Here is a 22,500-nt window from a genome sequence, read left to right as displayed (position 1 = left end):
AAAAACAAGCTCTGAAAATTAAATATATAAAAATTATTATCAAATTTTTTTTTTCGAAATCAATTTAAAAACACTTTCATCTTATTCCTTGTCGGTTCCTGATTCCAAAAATATATAGATATGATATGTTTGGATTAAAAACACGCTCAGAAAGTTAAAACGAAGAGAGGTACAGAAAAGCGTGCTATGCAGCATAGCGTAACCACTACCCCGCTCTTCTTGTCAATTTCACTGCCTATGCCGTGAGCGGTGGACCACGAGTATACGGTCTTGCTGCGTTGCATTGCGTTCAGTTTCATTCTGTGAGTTCGACAGCTACTTGACTAAATATTGTATTTTCGCCTTACGCGACTTGTTGTTCTTTGTATTGGTCTTGGTTTTGGTTTTTTTTAACGTGAAAAGTGAATCATATTTATATTCATGTTTGTTATCGTCTGACCATGTCAAGCCGAATTGACGAAAACAACACACACTATCTTCAACCATCGAATAGTGTCGGCTTCATTGACATATACCGCCCCCCCCCCTCCCCCTTTCTCCCAAGATCGTTGTTGTACGCTCCCCTTTGTCTTCTACACATTATGAATTCAAAAGTATAAAGCTGCTTTCTAAAAGCGCAATCCAAGAAGATAATGACGCACATCATCTGAGCCAAAAGCAGTGATTATTTTCAAATCGAAAGACCAGTCAAATGATCGTTTTGTCTTTGCTAATATATTATAACGTTAGATAGAATTATATCTATTAAGTCCATGGATTCCGGAAGGTCGGCAGTTGTCTTGTTTCACTTTTGATATTTTACATTACAAGTCGATTCAATTTTTTAAAGTGCCTGAACGCCAAACAAGGACAGTGAGCCTTTAAAAATACACACTCCTTGAACCCTTAAACACATTTACCCGAGCCAAACCCCCTGTACTTAAAACTCAATAACAAGTAAAATTCAAAAAGAAAAAAAGTTAAAGGAGCAACTCAGAAAAGGCAGAAACCCCAGACAAGAAACAAATTCTCATCATTTCTTAAAAAAAAAGAAAAAAAAAGACTCAAGTTGTCAGACAATCATCGTCATCACTTGAGTTCACAGCAGTCGCCGTCAAGGTCAATGCCGACGACCTGGCCCTCCTTCAACAAGAGTTCCGCGGTGCCGATGTCCTTGAGGGGGTCCTTTTCCTTCTCAGTGAACTCTACCACAACCCCCTTGGGGTCCTCGTCAGCGTCCGTCTGGATGACGTAGCGGTACGACGTGGGGCTCAGCTTCTTGTGTTGTCGCATAACCTGGAACTCCGTGTAACCTGCTGGAAGAGGAACACACGATTTGACAATAGAACGGAACGTTTGAGTATGGAACGCAAGGTTTGAGTGTAGATTGTAAGGGTTGAGTATAGAACGGAATGGTTGAGTGTAGACCGGAAGGGTTGAGTGTTGAACGCAAGGTTTGAGTGTAGAATGTAAGGGTTGAGTAGAGAACGGAACGTTTGAGTATGGAACGCAAGGTTTGAGTGTAGAATGTAAGGGTTGAGTGTAGAACGGAAGGGTTGAGTATAGAACGGAAGGGTTGAGTGTAGAACGGAATGGTTGAGTGTAGACCGGAAGGGTTGAGTGTTGAACGCAAGGTTTGAGTGTAGAATGTAAGGGTTGAGTAGAGAACGAATCGTTTGAGTATGGAACGCAAGGTTTGAGTGTAGATTGTAAGGGTTGAGTATAGAACGGAATGGTTGAGTGTAGACCGGAAGGGTTGAGTGTTGAACGCAAGGTTTGAGTGTAGAATGTAAGGGTTGAGTAGAGAACGGAACGTTTGAGTATGGAACGCAAGGTTTGAGTGTAGAATGTAAGGGTTGAGTGTAGAACTGAAGGGTTGAGTCAAGAACTGAAGGGTTGAGTGTAGAACGGAAGGGTTGAGTGTAGAATGGAAGGGTTGAGTAGAGAACGGAACGTTTGAGTATGGAACGCAAGGTTGGAGTATAGAACGGAAGGGTTGAGTGTAGAACGGAAGGGTTGAGTGTAAAACGGAAGGGTTGAGTGTAAAACGGAAGGATTGAGTGTTGAACTGAAGGGTTGAGTATAGAACGGAAGGGTTGAGTGTAAAACGGAAGGATTGAGTGTTGAACTGAAGGGTTGAGTGTAGAACGGAAGGGTGGAGTGTAGAACGGAAGGGTTGAGTATAGAACGGAAGGGTTGAGTGTTGAACTGAAGGGTTGAGTGTAGAACTGAAGGGTTGAGTGTAGAACTGAAGGGTTGAGTATAGAACTGAAGGGTTGAGTGTAGAACGGAAGGGTTGAGTGTAGAATGGAAGGGTTGAGTATAGAACGGAAGGGTTGAGTGTAGAACGGAAGGGTTGAGTGTAGAACTGAAGGGTTGAGTATAGAACGGAAGGGTGGAGTGTAGAACTGAAGGGTTGAGTGTAGAACGGAAGGGTTGAGTGTAGAATGGAAGGGTTGAGTATAGAACGGAAGGGTTGAGTGTAGAACGGAAGGGTTGAGTGTAGAACTGAAGGGTTGAGTGTAGAACGGAAGGGTTGAGTAGAGAACGGAAGGGTTGAGTGTAGAACTGAAGGGTGGAGTGTAGAACTGAAGGGTTGAGTGTAGAACTGAAGGGTTGAGTATAGAACGGAAGGGTTGAGTGTAGAACGGAAGGGTGGAGTATTGAACTGAAGGGTTGAGTATAGAACGGAAGGGTTGAGTGTAGAACGGAAGGGTGGAGTGTAGAACGGAAGGGTTGAGTGTAGAACGGAAGGGTTGAGTATAGAACTGAAGGGTTGAGTGTAGAACGGAAGGGTTGAGTGTAGAATGGAAGGGTTGAGTATAGAACGGAAGGGTTGAGTGTAGAACGGAAGGGTTGAGTGTAGAACGGAAGGGTGGAGTGTAGAACTGAAGGGTTGAGTGTAGAACGGAAGGGTTGAGTAGAGAACGGAAGGGTTGAGTGTAGAACTGAAGGGTTGAGTGTAGAACTGAAGGGTTGAGTATAGAACTGAAGGATTGAGTGTAGAACTGAAGGGTTGAGTATTGAACGGAAGGGTTGAGTACAGAACGGAAGGGTTGAGCATTGAACGGAAGGGTTGAGTGTAGAATGTAAGCGTTGAATTTAGAACGGAAGGGTTGAGTGTTGAACTGAAGGATTGAGCATAAGTATGGACCGAGCTTCACGTGTTGCTGCATCACATGACATGTCCGTGTAGCCGGCAAGCATAATGGGACCGGCACGGTTGGCCTAGTGGTAAGGCGTCCGCCCCGTGATCGGGAGGTCGTGGGTTCGAACCCCGGCCGGGTCATACCTAAGACTTTAACATTGGCAATCTAGTGGCTGCTCCGCCTGGCGTCTGGCATTATGGGGTTAGTGCTAGGACTGGTTGGTCCGGTGTCAGAATAATGTGACTGGGTGAGACATGAAGCCTGTGCTGCGACTTCTGTCTTGTGTGTGGCGCACGTTAAATGTCAAAGCAGCACCGCCCTGATATGGCCCTTCGTGGTCGGCTGGGCGTTAAGCAAACAAACAAACAAACAAAAGCATAATGGACAGAGTGTCTGATTGGGGGATTTCATTACTATTTCGATGAATTAACTGAGCTTCTTATGTTGCCTCATCACTTGGAAGTCTGTGTAGCCTGCGAACTAAAGGACACAGAGCTAGATTGAGAGGATTTCGTGTTGGTTCAACGCGGAGGACTTCTTTGTTGTTAATGTGTAAAAAGCATCGGAAGTAAGAATGGTCTGATCTTCCTGTGTTGATTGCCGCATCACTAGAAACCAGGTTTAGCATGCAAGCAGAAGCTAGGAAACAAGGTTTGAGTATAGAACAATTTCAAGATCTAGAGAGCACACATTGTTTCCCGTGAAATCAGTTCTGCTCCCTCTCACAGATATAGCCAGGCATTTACAGGAGATAAGACCATCCCACCACTTAGACAAAATCCCATAATCACTATTCTGGCTCCTTACTGGGCCGAATTGTATTTGTAATGAATTGAATTCTTAAACATTCAATGTTTAAATTGAAAAAAAAATTAAAACAAAACCAAGAAAGGTAAGTTGTTTTAACGTTGTTATTGACAAAAATACGTTACTTTCACAAATATATCGACCCAACGGTCTTTTAAGGTTTCGCCCACTCGCCAGGAAGTTCATTTCTTTCATTCGCTCGGCTTCCTGGCGAGTGGGCGAAAACTGATTCCATCAAGCTAAGCTTTTTGTGACTATTTGTTTGTCTGTTCACTTAAAAGACCGTTGGGTCGATATATTTGTGATTGTAACGTATTTTTGTCCATAACAACGTTCCAACAACTTACCTTTCTTGTTTTTTTGATTCTTAATTTTGGAACGTTGGCAGTCTCTTTGTTTATGGATTTGTTTTTAAAGAAATTGCTTCATTAAAAGTTCACTATCTGCATAAAAAACGACCAGACTGTCGCCTTTAGGTGTGTGTCCAAGTGGGGGGATGGTCTTCTGTCCAACGTAACAGCCTGGCCAGACGCGTGTTTCTTTCAGGTGAGATATTCTTTCGGCTAGTTGCTCGCGAAGCTAGGAGGCGAGATTGTCTATGAAACGGTTTAATGGCTAGCTATACGCAAGAATTAAACACCATTGGTTGATTCCGAAAAGGTCGTCTGCACTGGTCGGTAAAAAAACCATGGACAGCCAATCGGATGGGCAGCTGCGTGGCGCCATGTCTTCTCGCCAAGCGAGCAAGCCCAAAGCTACCTAGCGTTCGAGGCGAGAATTCTAGCGTCACTCGCGGCGAGATGTGCCCAAGAAACGGTATTTCCTCGCCCCACTCGCCAATCTCGCCTATTCTTGCCTGTAAAAAACAGGGCACAGGGGCAGGTTTCATGGGCCAAGCAACACAGTCGGTTGACTGCAGTTGAACAAGTGAAGTGGAGTAGTTCAGCGTTTCATGAAAAATATTTCTGTCGGCCGACTGTGCCTCTTCGCTCGGGGAATTGACCGATTACAGTACCACCAGCACAGCGTTCAGAAAACCGCAGTTTGGTGTCGAAGCGGTGGTCCGACTGTAAGTGTGACCACAGCGAGTCCATGAAACCGGCCCCAGATCTGTGATGGTGAGCCGAATCGTTTATACGCGAAGGAGTATGCCTTTAAAGCAGGAAGAAAAACCTTGCAGAAAAAGAAATATGTCTGGTGGGTGAAATGTATGCTGGGGCCAATTGTTTTTTCTCCTTTGACGTCACCTACATTCCAAACACTTTCAAAACTCTCAAAATACCTGTTGCGTTGCTTCAGTGTATTTGTGGATGGTTAACTACATTTCTCCCAGTGTGACCCTCCACCACGAAATGAGTCGCATGTCACCTCGCGCGGTTCTGCGCTAGGCTTAATATAAGTCCGGGGAGTGTCTGGTAACAGTGTGAGGGTCACCTTAGTTACAGGTTTATAACTCAAACAGTTTTCGCTCTTATCTAAAACGGTTTTCACCACTGGATAGAGCATAAAACACTCTTTTGGAAAATGTAAAAACTATGAAAATCATGCAAAGGTGACATGCGACATATTTCGTGGTGGAGGGTCACAATTATGCAAAACACCGTAGATCTGTTGAAGCCTTCGCGCCAGTGAAAGCATCCGTCACCATAAACATTTATCATTCCAAAACATCAACAACCTTGCTGAGTTCTGTGCAGAAGAGGAATCTGTATGAATGATTGATTGAATGACACCTATATCAATCTGCGAAATTAATTCAGGCTGAACAATGGTGTCACGCGTCTAGGTGCAAGGAGACTCTATTTTCGTGGCTTCTTCTTCTGCCTTTGTTGGCTGGAACTCCCACGCACTCTCATCTTTTGCACGAGAGGGCTTTTACATGTATGCCCCTGCCCCCCCCCCCCCCCCTGCCATTTAAGCAGTCACAATCCATGTTTGTGGTATGCTAGCAGGTCTGCACATAAGTTGACCTTGGAGATCGGAAAAATCTCCACCCTTACACCATCAGGCTTGACGCAACCGGGATTCGAACCCCGAACCTTCGAAAGCCCAACGTCTTAAGAACCTGGCTAGTGCTGCCCTTCTAATTCCATGTGAAATCATGAACAGATCTGTGTTGATGCACATGATAGCTTACACGGGGACGACAGTATCTTTAAGTAAGGTAAACTATGGAAGCAACGTGTGTTTCTCTCTGAAGTCTTTCAGGTTCCAAACACTTTCAAAATTCTCCAAATACCTCTCCCATTGTTTAATTTTTTTTCTCCAGGATTGTTTACTTAAAACAGCACCCCGCTTGTCCTTTCACAAAACGCTTCAAATAAACATGTGCGCACACACACTGACAGGGCACAGACAGACTATCAGACAGACACCGACAGACATATATGGATACTCTATCTCTCACACGCTCTCAGTCTCTCTCTAGCTTTCTTTTCTCTCTCTCTTTGTCTCTGTCAATGTCTCTGTCTGTCTGTCTGTCTCCCTCCCCTCTTTCTCTCCCTGTCTCTCTCTGTCTCTGTCTCTCTTTATTTCTCTCTTTCTCACCCTCTCTTTTTCTTTCCCTCTCAAACACACACACACACACACATACACACACAAAAAACCACACACACACACACACACACACACACACACACACACACACACACACACACACACACACACACACACACACACACACACACACACACGCACGCACGTACATGCACCTGCACATAAATATGTATTTACTCAAACAGGAATGAAAATTGCGAATGTCCAATCAAAATGAAATTAGGCTCAACATAACCACAATGACCACTGTAAAAAGCAAGAAACCATAAATGCTTCCAATGTATGCAAGGCCAAGGGGACTCTTTATGTTGTCTTAAATTTTGCAGACTGAAGTAAATGTCAATACGGAAATATACGCATCCCCGAATTCCCACTTTACACAGAGTGTAGGCAGGCTGTTTGTTTGTTTGTTTGTTTGCTTAACGCCCAGTCCACCACGAAGGGTGATATCAGGGCGGTGCTGCTTTGACATTTAACGTGCGCCACACACAAGACAGAAGTCGCAGCACAGGCTTCATGTCTCACCCAGTCACATTATTCTGACACCGGACCAACAAGTCCTAGCACTAACCCCATAATGCCAGACGCCAGGCGGAGCAGCCACTAGATTGCCAATGTTAAAGTCTTAGGTATGACCCGGCCGGGATTCGAACCCACGACCTCCCGATCACGGGGCGGACGCCTTACCTCTAGGCCACCGTGTTGCGGTAGGCAGGCTGTTAAGTTGTGGTATGTGTCCAAGCGGTGGGATGGTCTCATCCCATGTATAATGTGTTCGATACTTCAAACTAAGTTTTCCTTGCTGTTTTTTTCCTTTTCTTTTTTTTCCTTTTTTTAAAATTTTTTTTAAATTGTTTTTTTTTTTTTTAAATTTTTTATTTTTTTTTTGGTCTCATCTCTTTTTTCAAAAAATGTGTCGCATTGATCATAATCCGCCATGAAATTTCAGGAATGTTTATGTGAGCACTTACCATAAGTTTTAAACTTGTTGTGCTCCTTCTTAATGATGTTGTTATATTATCATGTGTCTGTTTATGAATAAAATACTGTTTAAAGGAACCCATGTACAAACCGGGACGTATATCTGTGTTGGTTCACATGAGGGTTTACTGGGGAAGCTAGGTGTTTTAAAAGAAGTTCGAGCTTAGCTCTGGTCTCGGTGACTTCACCATATGTGACCCTCCACCACGGAATGAGTCGCATGACGTCACCTTTGCATGATGTTCATATTTTTACATTTTCCTAACGAGTTTTTTTATGCTCTATCCAGTGGTGAAAACCGTTTTAGAAAATAGCGAAAACTGTTTGAGTTATAAGCCTGTGACTAAGGTGACCATCACACTGTTACCAGACACTCCCCGGACTTACATTAAGCCTGGCGCAGAACCGCGCGAGGTGACATGCAACTCATTTCGTGGTGGAGGGTCACATAATTATTAGCAGTAGTAAATGACTCGTAAGGTCGGCGCCAGGCTGTGCATGTATCGGTGTCGTGCATCGTGAAGGTTTTGTGTTTAAAGAACAGACCTTGTTTCTTGGAGACGTCAACTTTCTGCCACTTGGACTGGTCTAAGCTTTCCATCAAGTCTGCCATGCTTTGTGTCTGTTGTCTAGATCAGCACCTGTAACACACACAAACACACAACAGAGTTAGCAATAATGTCATTTTACATAGGTCGAGACAGTCAAGTCAAGTCAAGTCAAGTCAATATATTTTTTTAAACCTAGGGTTACATGAATTTGAAACAAATTACAATAAACACAACACAAAAGATATGTAATAATGGGACACAACACAGTGATCCTCCGAGACCGCGCCAGCAATGACTATCGAGATCTGTGTCAAATGTCATATTTTGGTCAAACATACAAATTACATTTATGGATCAATCGATTTCAGACGTAATAGAATGGACAGCCTCTTTAGCAATTACGGATTTTATTTGTAATTTTATTTTAGAGATCTGATTTTACCAACGATAGACTGTCCTGGGATGTAAGGTGTCTTTAGCATATATTAGTTTTAAGTGATTTATGTGAGGAAATATGTGACCCTCCACCACGGAATGAGTCGCATGTCACCTCGCGCGGTTCTGCGCTATAGGCTTAATATAAGTCTCGGGGATGTCTGGTAACAGTGTGAGGGTCAGCTTAGTCTCAGGCTTGTAACTCGAAAAGTTTTCGCTCTTTTCTAAAACGGTTTTCACTACTGGATAGAGCATAAAAAACTCTTTATGAATATGTAAAAAATATGAAATCATGCAAAGGTGACATGCGACTCATTCCGTGGTGGAGGGTCACATATATCGACTCACAGCCTTGAGAAGTATGGGGGCCAGTCAGAGACACTTGTACCGAAGGGGAACACAAATGATGTACAGGTTGTTGAATGTTTGCCAGACAATCCGCTGAGCTGGCGTGGATCCCGTGTACATAAGACCAGGTACGAACATGACATGACCGGGGAGGGTGCGGGCAGGTGATTGGTGTGGGGCCGTGATGTACTTTTGGCAGAGAGAGAGAGAGAGAGAGAGAGAGAGAGAGAGAGAGAGAGAGAGGGGGGGGATGAGAGAGAGAGAGAGAGAGAGAGAGAGGGGAGGAGAGAGAGAGAAATAGAGAGAGAGAGAGAGGGGAGGAGAGAGAGAGAGAGAGAGAGAGAGAGAGAGAGAGAGAGGGGGATGAGAGAGAGAGAGAGAGGGGAGGAGAGGGAGAGAGAGAGAGAGAGGGGAGGAGAGAGAGAGGGGAGGAGAGAGAGAGAGACGGAGAGAGGGAAGGAGAGAGAGAGACGGAGAGAGGGAATTAGAGAGAGAGAGAGAAAGAGAGAGAGACAGAGAGAGAGAGAGAAGGAGAGAGAGAGAGAGAGAGAGAGAGAGAAAGAGAGAGAAAGAGAAGAGGGATGAGAGAGAGAGAGAGGGAGAGAGAGAGAAAGAGAGAGAGAGAGAGAGAGACGGAGAGAGGGAATCAGAGACAGAGACAGAGAGAGAGAGGGAGGGAGAAAGAGAGAGACGGAGAGAGGGAAGGAGAGATAGAGAGAGGGAAGGAGAGAGACAGAGACAGAGAGATAGAGAGAGAGAGAGAGAGGGAAGGAGAAAGAGAGAGAGGGGGAAGGAGGGAGAGAGAGAGAGCGAGGGATATAGAGAGAGAGGGAGAGAGAAAGAGAGAGCGAGAGACAAAGAGAGGGAAAGAGAGAAAGAGAGAGACAAAAAGAAACCGAGAGAGAGAGAAAGCGAAAGAGAGAGAGGGAGGGTGGGGGGGAGAGAGAGAGAGAGAGAGAGAGAGAGAGAGAGAGAGAGAGAGAGAGAGAGAGAGAGAGAGAGAGAGAGAGAGAGAGAGAGAGAAAGGGAGATAAAGGGAGAGAAAGAGAGATATAGTATTCTAGGTGAAAAAAGCTTTGATCTCTTTTGTACCTTGCTGACATTTTGCCCCCACCCTCCCCCATGTGGCCATCATCTGATTCCATCGGTCGTTGCGCATGCGTCAGACTTCCGGGCATGCGCAGAATGCGGTCTAGACATTCTCAGGGCGGAAGGCCTTCTTGAGTGAAGGGTAGGATTTGCTGTCAACACAACAGCGTGAGAGACGCACGATTATACATCAATAAAGCTCTTAACTTTTAGCAGCACACGACACTCGAGTTCCCAACCCTAGGGTAGATGTGTAGAATTATCGAAAGCATCCCCGGCCCGAGCCGAAAAAGACGATCTCCTGGTGTGTTGTCTCAGAATAGACGACGGAATGATATAAGGAACAAAGCCGAACACTGCTTCTATTTTCCTCAAGCTCCAACTCTGAAAATACGGTATAACACTTGCCAGTGATCTGTTTGATGTTTGTTGACTTACACGTCACCCCTTTAAAGGCAGACTGTTTGTTGTTCCACTATTTTGATAAACAAAACTAAATTACAACACAAATGTTATTGATGTGCCCGGTAGCTCAGATGGTAGAGCACTGGACTTGTGATCGGAAGGTCGCAGGTTCGAATTCGGGCCGGGACGGACACGGGTCAACTTTATGTGCAGACTCAGAGATGGTATACATGTCCCACCCCTGTGTCACGTAAAAGACCTTGGTCACTCTGCCAGAAGTGCAGGTGGCAGATTACACCTAAACACGCACAGACCTGGGTAGTGCGACTCCGTTGCTGCTAGCTTTCCACTGGGAGGAAGCGACCCGAATTTCCCAGCGATGGGACAATAAAGTCATGAAAATGAAAATGAAATGAAAAATGTGTGCCCCCTTACATCCCTCCAGCCCCCTCCCTCAAATAACTGCAAACTTTGTTTTAAAGTACAATGGAATCCTTTAATTATGCATTCGGAAACAGTGAAGTGTCGTCTATAAGTATTAACAAGTCGCGTAAGGCGAAAATACAATATTTAGTCAAGTAGCTGTCGAACTCACAGAATGAAACTGAACGCAACGCAACGCAGCAAGACCGTATACTCGTAGCATCGTCACTCCACCGCCCGTGGCAAACGCAGTGCCCGTGGAATTGACAAGAAGAGCGGGGTATTCGTTGCGCTAAGAAGGATAGCACGCTTTTCTGTACCTCTCTTCGTTTTAACTTTCTGAGCGTGTTTTTAATCCAAACATATCATATCTATATATTTTTGGAATCAGGAACCGACAAGGAATAAGATGAAAGTGTTTTTGAATTGATTTCGAAAAAAAAAATTTGATAATAATTTTTATATATTTAATTTTCAGAGCTTGTTTTTAATCCGAATATAACATATTTATATGTTTTTGGAATCAGCAAATGATGGAGAATAAGATAAACGTGAATTTGGATCGTTTTATAAATTTTTATTTTTTTTTACAATTTTCAGATTTTTAATGACCAAAGTCATTAATTAATTTTTTAGCCACCAAGCTGAAATGCAATACCGAACCCCGGGCTTCGTCGAAGATTACTTGACCAAAATTTCAACCAATTTGGTTGAAAAATGAGGGCGTGACAGTGCCGCCTCAACTTTCACGAAAAGCCGGATATGACGTCATCAAAGACATTTATCAAAAAAATGAAAAAAACGTTCGGGGATTTCATACCCAGGAACTCTCATGTCAAATTTCATAAAGATCGGTCCAGTAGTTTAGTCTGAATCGCTCTACACACACACACACACACACAGACAGACGCACATACACCACGACCCTCGTTTCGATTCCCCCTCGATGTTAAAATATTTAGTCAAAACTTGACTAAATATAACAAAAAGGTCAATGAGATACTGTCAACTTCCACATTAGTAATGCATTCTGCGTGAAGTAAACACCCAACTCTTTCCAAAGCACACCTTCGTTCCTAAATTCCGTTGAACGCCAGTCGAGCTGTAGTGTTAAAGGCATATGTACTCGATGACTATACACGCTAATTGCTTTACCAACAGCTGGAGACATGCTAAATTAAGTTCCCTGCAAAATATTGTGGTCTAGGACCCCTTCAATGTTGAGATATGTTAATTTTCATTTTGATCTGGATCGTCCTATTTATAGATTTGGCAACACATGTAACGTTGATGCAAGGGAGCTAACACCGCGGCTTTGTTGACATCCTCACTTTTTCAGAGGCTAGAACAAGCTGTAATGCATGTATTATGGTCCGCGCATGGTGACATATCGTCATTATATGGTCTTATGGTGCGTTTGACATCGATTATGGGCAAACTACACTTTGTAAACACGGGAGCGCGTACATATGCCTTTAAGCAACTCGTCCAAGTCTTAACAGCAGATGTTGCAAAAAATGTTTGAAACAGAAGAAGCCCAAAACCCAAATGGCAGTAACGTTTTAACGACGGAATGTCTTCTGGAACATGAAGAACTGACTGGCAGTTACATTTTAACGACAGATCTCTGTCAAGAAATGAAGAAGTAGGGCGGTACAGAAAAAGCCTGAAGACGAACCCAAGGAAAACAAAAACACGGGCGAAGAAGGAGGAGACACAAAATAAAACAAAGTAACAAAAAAAAAAAAAAAAGGTTAACAAAAAAAGTCGGTGAAGGTTGCGTCTTTTGCTGGTAAGGCAGGTGATATTTTCTGCAGACAAGCAGGTAGACACGCCCCGTGGTCGTACTGAACTAGTGCTGGAAACATCCCACACTGAGTTAGCCCAGTTTTTACACCCCCGGTATAGGGGTGTGTATAGGTTTCGCTCGATGTGTTTGTGTGTTTGTGTGTTTGTGTTCGCATATAGATCTCAAGAATGAACGGACCGATCGTCACCAAACTTGGTGAACAGGTTCTATACATTCCTGAGACGGTCCTTACAAAAATTGGGACCAGTCAAACACACGATTGCTGGATTAAGATTCTACAAGGACTTATAGAGTGACATATTAATGGTCAAAGGGAAATAACCTTCTCAGTTGGTGGCAGTGAGAATGGTTATTTCCCTTTGACCAACGGGGGTGTTTTTCCTACCTCGAAGGAATTTCTTGTTTTACCTTATTTCTTCATGGTGTGGGCCGGGGAAGTGTTAGAAGACGGGGGAAATATAGTTCGAGAGGTAAAGTGAGGCAAGAGGTGCCATCGTAAAGATTGCAAAAAAACAAACAAACATAAACATAACAAAAAACTGCTGATTAAAAAGTGAAATGTTCAATACACGTTGAATTTGAGAAAGTCTTGCGCAAGACTCTTGTTTGTTTGTTTGTTTGTTTGTTTGTTTGTTTGCTTGCTTGTTTGTTTGTTTGTTTGGCTTTTTTGTTTGTTTGTTTGTTTTTCGTTTGTCTGTTTGTTTTTCTGTTTGTGTGAGAGTTGTAATACAAAGCGTTAAGAATCAAAATCAAGCTATCCCCTTTCTTCGTGTAACTTTTAGTAAGTTTTTAGTCATTTTGCTGTCACGATCGGTTCTTTCCTTCAGCTTTCCTTCCTTCCTTTATTCCTTCCTTCCTTCCTTCCTATATTTGATTCCTTACTTTATTTGTGAATATATCTTTCGTACAACAACGTTTGGCTTAGTCATCCGTTTTGCGCACGCGTTCTCTTTCCTCTTGTCGTATTTCCTCTGTGCGTGGTTTTCGGTTCCTCTTGCTTGCTTCCCCTCCGTTTCCCGACAAATGTTGGCACATGGCGTCTTGCTCGAAATAGAGAGCTGTCTTCCCCTTCCGTCTACCTTTTCCCCGCCTCTCATCCTTCCCCATTCCCCACTCCTCTTCTCTTATCCGCCAACCTTGCCCCTCTGCTGTCTGAGAAAACCAGAAAATAACGTGTCTTCAAACAGACATGAGCTCGGTCTGCTTAGCTTTGGTCTCTCTCTATGCCTCTCTCTATCTCACCCTCCCTCTTTTTATGTGTGTGTGTGAAAATACTGATCAAACTACAGGGCACAGTACAGTCTGAGCAATCCGTTCTCAAGCAAAGCAGCTTGAGCAACATCTCGAGCATGCGGTTTGACCAAGTTCTAGAACAAGAGGTTTTAGCAAGGTCTCAAGAAAGCGGTTTGGGCAAGTTTTCGAGCTAGCGACTTGGGCAAGTTTTCGAGCAAGCGACTTGAGCAGGTTTTTAAGCAAGCGAGGTTTTCGAACAAGCGACTTGAGCAGGTTTTCGAGCAAGCGACCTGAGCATTTTTTCGAGCAAGCGACTTGGGCAGCTAGGTTTTCGAGCAAGCAACTTGAGCAAGTTTTCGAGCAGGCGACTTGAGCAAGTTTTCGAGCGAGCGACTTGGGCAGGTTTTCGAGTAAAGTTGTTTTTAGTAAGTTCTTGAGCAAGTGATTTTTAACGATCAGGGACCGTAACACGGTGGCCTAGTGGTAAGGCGTCCGCCCAGTGAGCGGGAGGTCGTGGGTTCGAACCCCGGCCGGGTCATACCTAAGACTTTAAAATTGGCAATCTAGTGGCTGCTCCGCCTGGCGTCTGGCATTATGGGGTTAGTGCTAGGACTGGTTGGTCCGGTGTCAGAATAATGTGACTAGGTGAGACATGAAGCCTGTGCTGCGACTTCTGTCTTGTGTGGGGCGCACGTTAAATGTCAAAGCAGCACCGCCCTGATATCACCCTTCGTGGTGGACTGGGCGTTAAACAAACAAACAAACAAACGATCAAGGACCACGATCACAAGACCAACAAACTCTTACAACGCTAGGTAAACATCTTGGTGGACCTGTAAGAACTTCTCCCTACAACAGTTACAGAACAAAACGTAACCTGGTTTAGACACGCTACTAGATCGCCATGACATATTCCCCAAAACCATCGTCCAGGGATGTGTGTAAGGAGGACGCTCAGAAACAGTGGTACAAGTACCTAGATTTTAAGATTTCCAGAAAAAATATAAGTTTTAACAGAGAGGTAGACTTTAACATCGTCAATTTAGTGACACTGTGAACACAGAACCTGAGCTCAGAGACAATCCCGTCTTAACACAGAGGGAGTCTGTAAATGCAGCGTATTAAAACAGAGTTTTCAAGGTATTCATGAATCAAGGAATTGTCAATACAGACTGACGAATAAACCGCTGCTTAAATAAAAATATCATAAACTTATTTGTCAAAATCTTCCAGCTTCTAGCGTCATGCCAGAGATTCTTCGTTTTTCATTTAAAGCTTACTACTTAGGTAAACTGCCGGCTTCAACCCCTCCCCCAAAAAAAGAAGAAAAAAAAAGAAGAAAAAAAGGGCCAAAAACCACTGCACACTGTCAGTTGTCGAGACGTCAGATGACCTGGTAAATGATTTCGTGTCGTGCCAATGGATGCGCCTTGTGTATGATTGACTTACAGTGTCTCCTCTACCTGTTATGTCAGCTGCTTTCCTTGGCGTTTTGCTTGCCACGAATATCACGTGCCGTTATTCACAGACAAGCATCGACTGACCGTACGTTTTCATAAACAGATTTGGATTCTGGGAAAATGGTCATACGAAGGAAACAAAAACAACATAAAATGAAAATACAGCAGGTACAGAAACAATCTGCGAAACATGTTCCGCATGGAAAACTCATTACTTTCGCATCAACATGGGCGGGGATGTAGCTCAGTCGGTAGCGCGCTGGATTTGTATCCAGTTGGCCGCTGCCAGCGTGAGTTCGTCCCCACGTTCGGCGAGAGATTTATTTCTCAGAGTCAACTTTGTGTGCAGACTCTCCTCGGTGTCCGAACACCCCCGTGTGTACACGCAAGCACAAGACCAAGTGCGCACGAAAAAGATCCTGTAATCCATGTCAGAGTTCGGTGGGTTACAGAAACACGAAAATACCCAGCATGCTTCCTCCGAAAACGGCGTATGGCTGCCTAAATGGCGGGGTAAAAAAAGTGTCATACACGTACAATTCCACTCGTGCAAGAAAACACGAGTGTACGTTCCCACGTACAGCCCACGAACGCAGAAGAAGAAGAAGAAGAAGAAGAAGAAGCATCAACATAAAAAGGCCGTTATTATTGTTCTCCTTGGGAAATGGAGTTTCCAGTGGCAATTTTGGTTTTCGACGTCCATCAAAATAATGATTCCGTGCACATGACTTGAACATAATCAATAATGATTTTGTACACAAGTATGGTCAATGGAATTATTCGACACAAATAATTGAACCTGTCCAAAGACGTGACTTTAATTCAAAACAAAATTATGCGTTGCTTGCAAGCATGGTCATGTCACATAGTCATGTATATGTTACAGTAAATTCATCAAACCAGTAAATTTGTAAATTTCCTGGGTGTCAAACTGAGTAAATTTGTAAATTTCCTGAATTTTTCAGTAAATTGGTAAATTTACGGAGTGAATTTACAAATTGACTGGTTTGATGAATTTACTGTAACATATATATCACTTCTGCACAGATACTGCGCATGATCTACCCTGCAATTCAACCAATTCACAGTTGGCGTCAACCTTTAAAAGTGCCCAAAACGAAGGCTGACCAGATGCAAAAAGGTGTCATAATTTTCTGGGTGTAGTCCCTACCGCTTTCTGCTTTATTTTCACTACGCGAACTGTCTGCACCTCTGAACATCGTGCGCTTCTTTCTGTTGCCTAACCCGTATCCATTTCAGGGAGATTAAGCTGCGGAGGTTGTGGGGTTTATTCCCAACGCTTTCCCCAGCTGTCGCTTTGAACACGCCAGACTTTAAACCCAAGACGTGAACATAAACCTTGATGGATGACGTCAGAGACAGAAGTGCTATCAAAACGTGCGCATTTGTGTGTGTGTGTGCATAGTTTACCGATGGGCCCAATAGCCTAGCGGTTAAGACGTTGGCCTTCCACGTGGAAGCTTAGGGGTTCGAAACCAAGCTGCGCCTGGTGGTATAAAAGTGGTGATTCTCCAATATTCCTCTCATGTGCCGACCCGCTAGTTCCCTATCCTCCTTCGTGTTTAGCCGCAAGCACAAGACCAAGTGCGCACGGAAAAGATTTTATCATTCATGTCGAAGTTCGGTGGGTTACAGTAATACGAAAATACTCATTATTCATCCACTAAAACGAAGTATGACTGCGTAAATGGCGAGAGAAAACCGCAAGTCATGCAAAAGCTGTGTCGTGCAAAACACGAGTGTCTACATGTGGGAGTTGCAGCACACACACACACTCATAGAATAAGGAGCAACGTAACAAAGTGTGCATGTACTGTCTGAGATGTCACACGGGTGGCTACAATGCGTTTATTAAGATCGGTTAAATCTTTGTGAACGGACTCTGAAATTAACGCAAGAAGCGATTATGATTTCAGGCGGTTAGACAATAGCAGATCATCTGAACTGCTCATTATCAAATAAAAATGTCCCCGCCAAAACATAAGTAAACAAGAAATTCCTACGAGGTAGGAAAAACACCCCCGTCAAAGGGAAATAACCTTCTCAGTTGGTGGCAGTGACTGAGTGAGAATGGTTATTTCCCTTTGACCATTAAGATGTCCCTCTATAAGTCCTTGTATAATTTTAATCCACCAATAACTCCCTAACCGTGTGTTTGACTGGTCCCAATTTTTGTAAGGACCGTCTCAGGAATGTATAGAACCTGTTCACCAAGTTTGGTGACGATCGGTCAGTTCATTCTTGAGATCTATATGCGAACACAAACACACAAACAAACAAACAAACAAACACATCGACCGAAACCTATACACACCCCTATACCGGGGGTGTAATAACAACATACAAAATAAGGTTGTCGTTGTTTTTGGTATTATCGTTCTGTTTCTACAATCTTGCTAGCCGGTTTCAGAGTCACAAATGCTGCTCGCCTACGGTAACTGCTGACCGCAATGGGTCATGAAGAAATTAGCACTTTTGCAAATTATCACGTGCATTAATTTAACGCTCAAGTGTCTGCACAAACACGCTTCAAACGCCAGAAATACGTGTTGACGGCTTGTTGTGGTTTGAAGCTGCTCACCTTAAAGACCACGCCACCGTGGTGGATTGCTTTTGATTTTCTTTTCTTAAGGGTGGAGGACGTTTCTGATCCACTTTAAAGCGCATCTCAATCTGCTTTCAACATCTCTTCGTCCTTTGAAGCATGTCTATGTCACATCCTTTCCTTGTTTCTTCTCGATCTCTTTTTCTCTCTCAATTTCTGTCTCTCTCGCTCTTTCTAAGATTAGAATAGTCTCTCTCTGGGCGAGGGCTGGTTGAAAAGAAGCTCGTTTATATTGCTTATGCCACAACCCTCGTAAAATAAAATTTGATTTGATTTGATTTGATTTGATTTCTCTGTGTCTATGTCTCTCACTCTCTCTATCTCTCTCCCAGTCTGTCTCGCCCTATCTCTCTGTCTGTCTTTATGTCTATTCGTCTTGTCTGTTTGTCTGTCTGTCTGTCTGTCTGTCTGTCTGTCTGTCTGTCTGGCTGCCTGTCTGTCTGTCCGTCTGTCTCTCTTCTCTTTCCCTCTCTCTCTTGAATATGTTAGTTTCCTTTTTATGTTGCTGCAGTCTTGTCACAGTGTGTGTGCGTGTTTGTTTTGATCTGTCTACTTAAGACATTGTTCATGGCCAAGTCAGATTTGTGCGTAATATGATCACCTGTTCAAGTCGCACTTACCGTAACTTCACAATGTATACACAACGAAAGCAAGCGTAGAATGCTTCCCCCAGAGAAGCATCATAACAACATCCAGAAGAAATGTAGCGAAGCGTCGCCTAGGAACAACTACATGGGGGCGCTAACAGCATGATAACTTAAAAACTTACAGTTGTTTCCAATTTCAGTCTTCAGAATTGAGTAGGCTACAAAAAGGACGGGCGATGGCTTTAACAAAGACGATTAGTGAAGACGTTTTTGCCGAGATGATGATTGTGTGATCGTGTTGATGTCTGAAGCAAGAACTGAAGATTCCACGATAGGTTCTGCAGATGTCCGTGTGGGTGTTTCGTTATGCGCAGAACAAGAGAACTCATATACAAGCACTCTCGCACAAAATAAAACACGCGTTCGCGCCCAAGTACATGCACGCACGTAGACAAACACAGTCGCATGAGAGAGAGAGAGAGGGAGAGAGAGAGAGAGAGAGAGAGAGAGAGAGAGAGAGACAGAGAGAGACAGAGAGAGACAGAGACAGAGACAGAGAGACAGACACAGAACGAGGGAGCGAGCGAGTAAAGAGAGAGAGAGACAGACAGACAGAGAGAAAGAGAGAGAGAGAAAGAGAGAGAGAGAGAGAGAGAGACAAAGAGTGAGAGAAAGAGAGCGAGCGAGAAGAGAGAGAGAGAGAGAGAGAGAGACAGACAGACAGACAGACAGACAGACAGACAGAGAGAAACAGAGAGGGAGACAGAGAGGGAGACAAAGAGTGAGAGAGAGGGAGAGAGACAGAGAGACAGAGAGACAGAGAGAGAGACAGAGAGAGAGAGAGAACTTCTTCTGTAAAGAAAGTATTTCATAATTGACATCATCTAAATAAGATAACATATTGACGGGTAGAGACGAACAGGAAAAACAGACCCAGATTTCAAGAACAAATACCTGTCTCAAATTTCTGCTTTCGTTTTGCAGGCTGAGAAACAGGTGCCGCAGAATCGACCCCTGTCAGTCTTACATTTGCCTGCAGCGCATTCTTGCCAAACACACTAACGTTGTCGCTATCCATTTATGGGCAACTGTGCTAAAGCATGAACACTTTATTGCAATGCGGAGGTTTTGCCCCTCAAGAATTCAGATACCATTTGTGCTGATTCGGAACAACTGAAACAATAAAGTTGGATAAGGTTGGAGGAACGAATTTAAGCTTCATTCGGGCTTTCTTTTAACTTTAAACTTACTGTATTTTATAATTGCAGCAATAACGTAAAACAGGATGGGGGAGGGGGCGGGGGGTGGGGCGAAAAGCACGCAACACATTTACACATTCTGATAATCTAGCATGCGGACGGACAGGCAGACAGGCATTCGGACGGATAGGCATACAGACACGCACACGTGTCACTGAGCGCGCGTTCACACTCATAAGGACTGGGTGGCCGAGTGGTAACGCACTTGCGCTCGGAAGCGAGAGATTGCGAGTTCGACCCTGGGTCAGGGCGTTAGCAATTTTCTCCCCCCTTTCCTAACCTAGGTGGTGGGTTCAAGTGCTAGTCTTTCGGATGAGACGAAAAACCGAGGTCCCTTCGTGTACACTACATTGGGGTGTGCGCGTTAAAGATCCCACGATTGACAAAAGGGTCTTTCCTGGCAAAATTGTATAGGCATAGATAAAAAATTTCCACCAAAATACCCGTGTGACTTGGAATAATAGGCCGTGAAAAGTAGGATATGCGCCGAAATGGCTGCGATCTGCTGGTCGATGTGAATGCGTGATGTATTGTGTATATAATTCCATCTCACACGCCATAAATAGATCCCTGCGCCTTGAGTCCGAGTCTGGAGATACGCGCGCGATATAAGACTTCTTATTCCCCCCTCTGCTTCTTTACCTCTGTAAACTTGTAGAGCTAGTTATTTTTCGATAATGACCCAGCAACCAAACAAATAACGAGCCAGCAACAGCCTGAATCCTCGATAGTGCAATGGGTTGAGAAGCTGTTCTGTTTCGGTACTACTTTTGCGACTGAAAAGTTCCGAACGCTCTATACGTACGAAGTATACATCTCTGGAGCAAACAATACAAACATACCGCATTTAAATTAACAACTACAGGCCTGAACACATGAACCTCCATATAAAATCCATGAGTTCGGTTGTTTTCTGAATCTAGATCTGCCGTGCACAAACCGTTCATCACAAGCAAATTCCCAAGGCAAGTAACTCATACTCTGGCGACAAGAGTAGTTCCCCTTCTTTTAACGCAGTTTTTTCGACAACACTGACTGCAATCCGACGGTCAGTTTTCAACAATATTTCATTTTATAAACAGATCACACGCAACCAAATGCACACATCTCATCAATTTAAACAACATAAAGCGGTTTCATACACTATTTTCCCCAGAAAACTGAACTTCATACAGTAATTAACGTTGGAACACGGGTGCAAAAGTTCGTCTGCTAGTCCCATTTGACGAAAGAACATTTACTTAGCGATACTAAAACATAAACAGAACACACAATTTCTGCCTTTACCGCCACAGCAGAATAACAGCATATCTGTGTACTTGATTTTAGTCTAAAACAGGGAAACTGAAAAGAAGTGTTAACAGAATGGAATGATTTGCACGGAACTATACAACCGCGCATTAATCGATCGCCTGCGCAGGTTGACTGGTTGAGTGATTCGGATTCGATCAAACTTTCGCACAAAAACTCATGTTTGTTTTTTTAATAACTGAAGAAAGGGGGAATAAAGATCGAGGTTACACACCTCGTCTCAGTGATTATTAAAAATAATGGTCTCAGTTCGCGGTCATGAAAAAGCTCGCTGAAGCTCGCATTTTTCATGATCCGCTAACTTCGACCATTATTTTTAATAATCACTGAGACTCGGCATGTAACCTCTACATATAACATAAGAGCACACGCATACATGCACACGCCCCCCCTCCCTTTTTCAAACACACACGCCCAGCTAGGCACGTGCGTTCTCACACAGACATAAAACAGCATGCACGGACAAAGGCACGCGAGATTAAACATTCACATAGATAGACTTACAGACAAACACACCCATTTTGACATACACTGCATCCACACAACAAAAAGTGCAAAACACAATTTTTAACCTTGTAAAATCATTATGGACAGAAGTATTGCTACCACTTAGGAACGGGTGCTAACAGCCTCAGCACGTAGAGTTACAGCAAATCGTTCAGGTGTGAGAATGTGGATTCACACCTGTGCGGCATCACACCTTCGTGATTGGCAGGGCAGTCGACACAGCTTTGTTGCTTCTTGACCCAGATTCCGACAGTAAACCCCCACCCCCCCCATCCAATATTCCATCTACCAAGACCTCATCCATGCACCCGATTACCTAGTTAACCCTGCATCTCTCTCTCTCTCTCTCTCTCTGTCTCTCTCTCTCTCTCTCTCTCTCTCTCTGTCTCTCTCTGTCTCTGTCTCTCGCTCTGTGTCTTTCTCTGTCTCTGTCTCTGTCTCTCTTTCTTTCTCTGTCTCTGTCTCTCTGTGTGTATGTCTTTATCTGTCTCTGTCTCTCTCTCTGTCTTTCCCTCTGTCTCTGTCTCTCTCTCTGTCTTTCTCTGTCTCTCTGTCTTTCTCTCTCTCTCTACCTCTCTCTCTCTCTCTCTCTCTCTCTCGCTCTCTCTCTCTCTCTCTCTCTCTCTCTTTCTCCCCTTCCCCTCTCTCTTCATGTCTCTTCCTCTTCCTCTCTCTTTCTGTCTCTCCCCTCTCTCTTTCTTTCATTTTCTACATTAATACAATGTTTAGCCTTCTACCATTTTTTAAATCTTTTGTGTTTAAAGTATTCCATGGTTTCTATATCAGTAAAACGACCCCAGCTCTTTGCTCACATTAATGTCGAATACTGATGTTTGTCGTTGTAGGAAGCCGTCGGTTTCCCTTTGGTCTTTTGCCTAGCTTTCAGACCATTTTACGCAGCTCCTGGGGGGGGGGGGGGGGGGGGGGTAAATAAAATGTTTGAGTGCCTTTTAAATGAGAAATCTATGTATAAGTGCCTTTCGG

At 43.8% G+C, this 22,500-nt stretch overlaps 1 protein-coding gene and 1 long non-coding RNA gene across 3 annotated transcripts in view; both read right to left on the bottom strand.

Moving 5' to 3' along the window:
* The window catches only part of LOC138983563 (uncharacterized), a 285,239-nt gene that overhangs the window by 60,831 nt on the left and 201,908 nt on the right, over positions 1-22,500 (bottom strand). The gene's annotated exons all lie outside the window — the stretch shown is intronic.
* Positions 1,023-22,500, bottom strand: part of LOC138983548 (uncharacterized) — a 74,436-nt gene continuing 52,958 nt past the window's right edge. For both annotated transcript variants that reach the window (XM_070356815.1, XM_070356814.1), the window contains exons 2-3: positions 8,019-8,113; positions 1,023-1,295 (exon numbers count right to left, since the gene is read on the bottom strand). In XM_070356815.1, the coding sequence (XP_070212916.1) occupies positions 1,069-1,295; positions 8,019-8,085 (294 nt within the window). In that variant the 5' untranslated portion in view covers positions 8,086-8,113 and the 3' untranslated portion in view covers positions 1,023-1,068. The remainder of the gene's footprint in view (positions 1,296-8,018; positions 8,114-22,500) is intronic.

The sequence above is a fragment of the Littorina saxatilis genome, linkage group LG13 (genome assembly GCF_037325665.1).
Source record: "Littorina saxatilis isolate snail1 linkage group LG13, US_GU_Lsax_2.0, whole genome shotgun sequence".
Taxonomy (NCBI): Eukaryota; Metazoa; Mollusca; class Gastropoda; order Littorinimorpha; family Littorinidae; genus Littorina; species Littorina saxatilis.
This window is presented reverse-complemented; position numbering and strand designations above follow the sequence as displayed.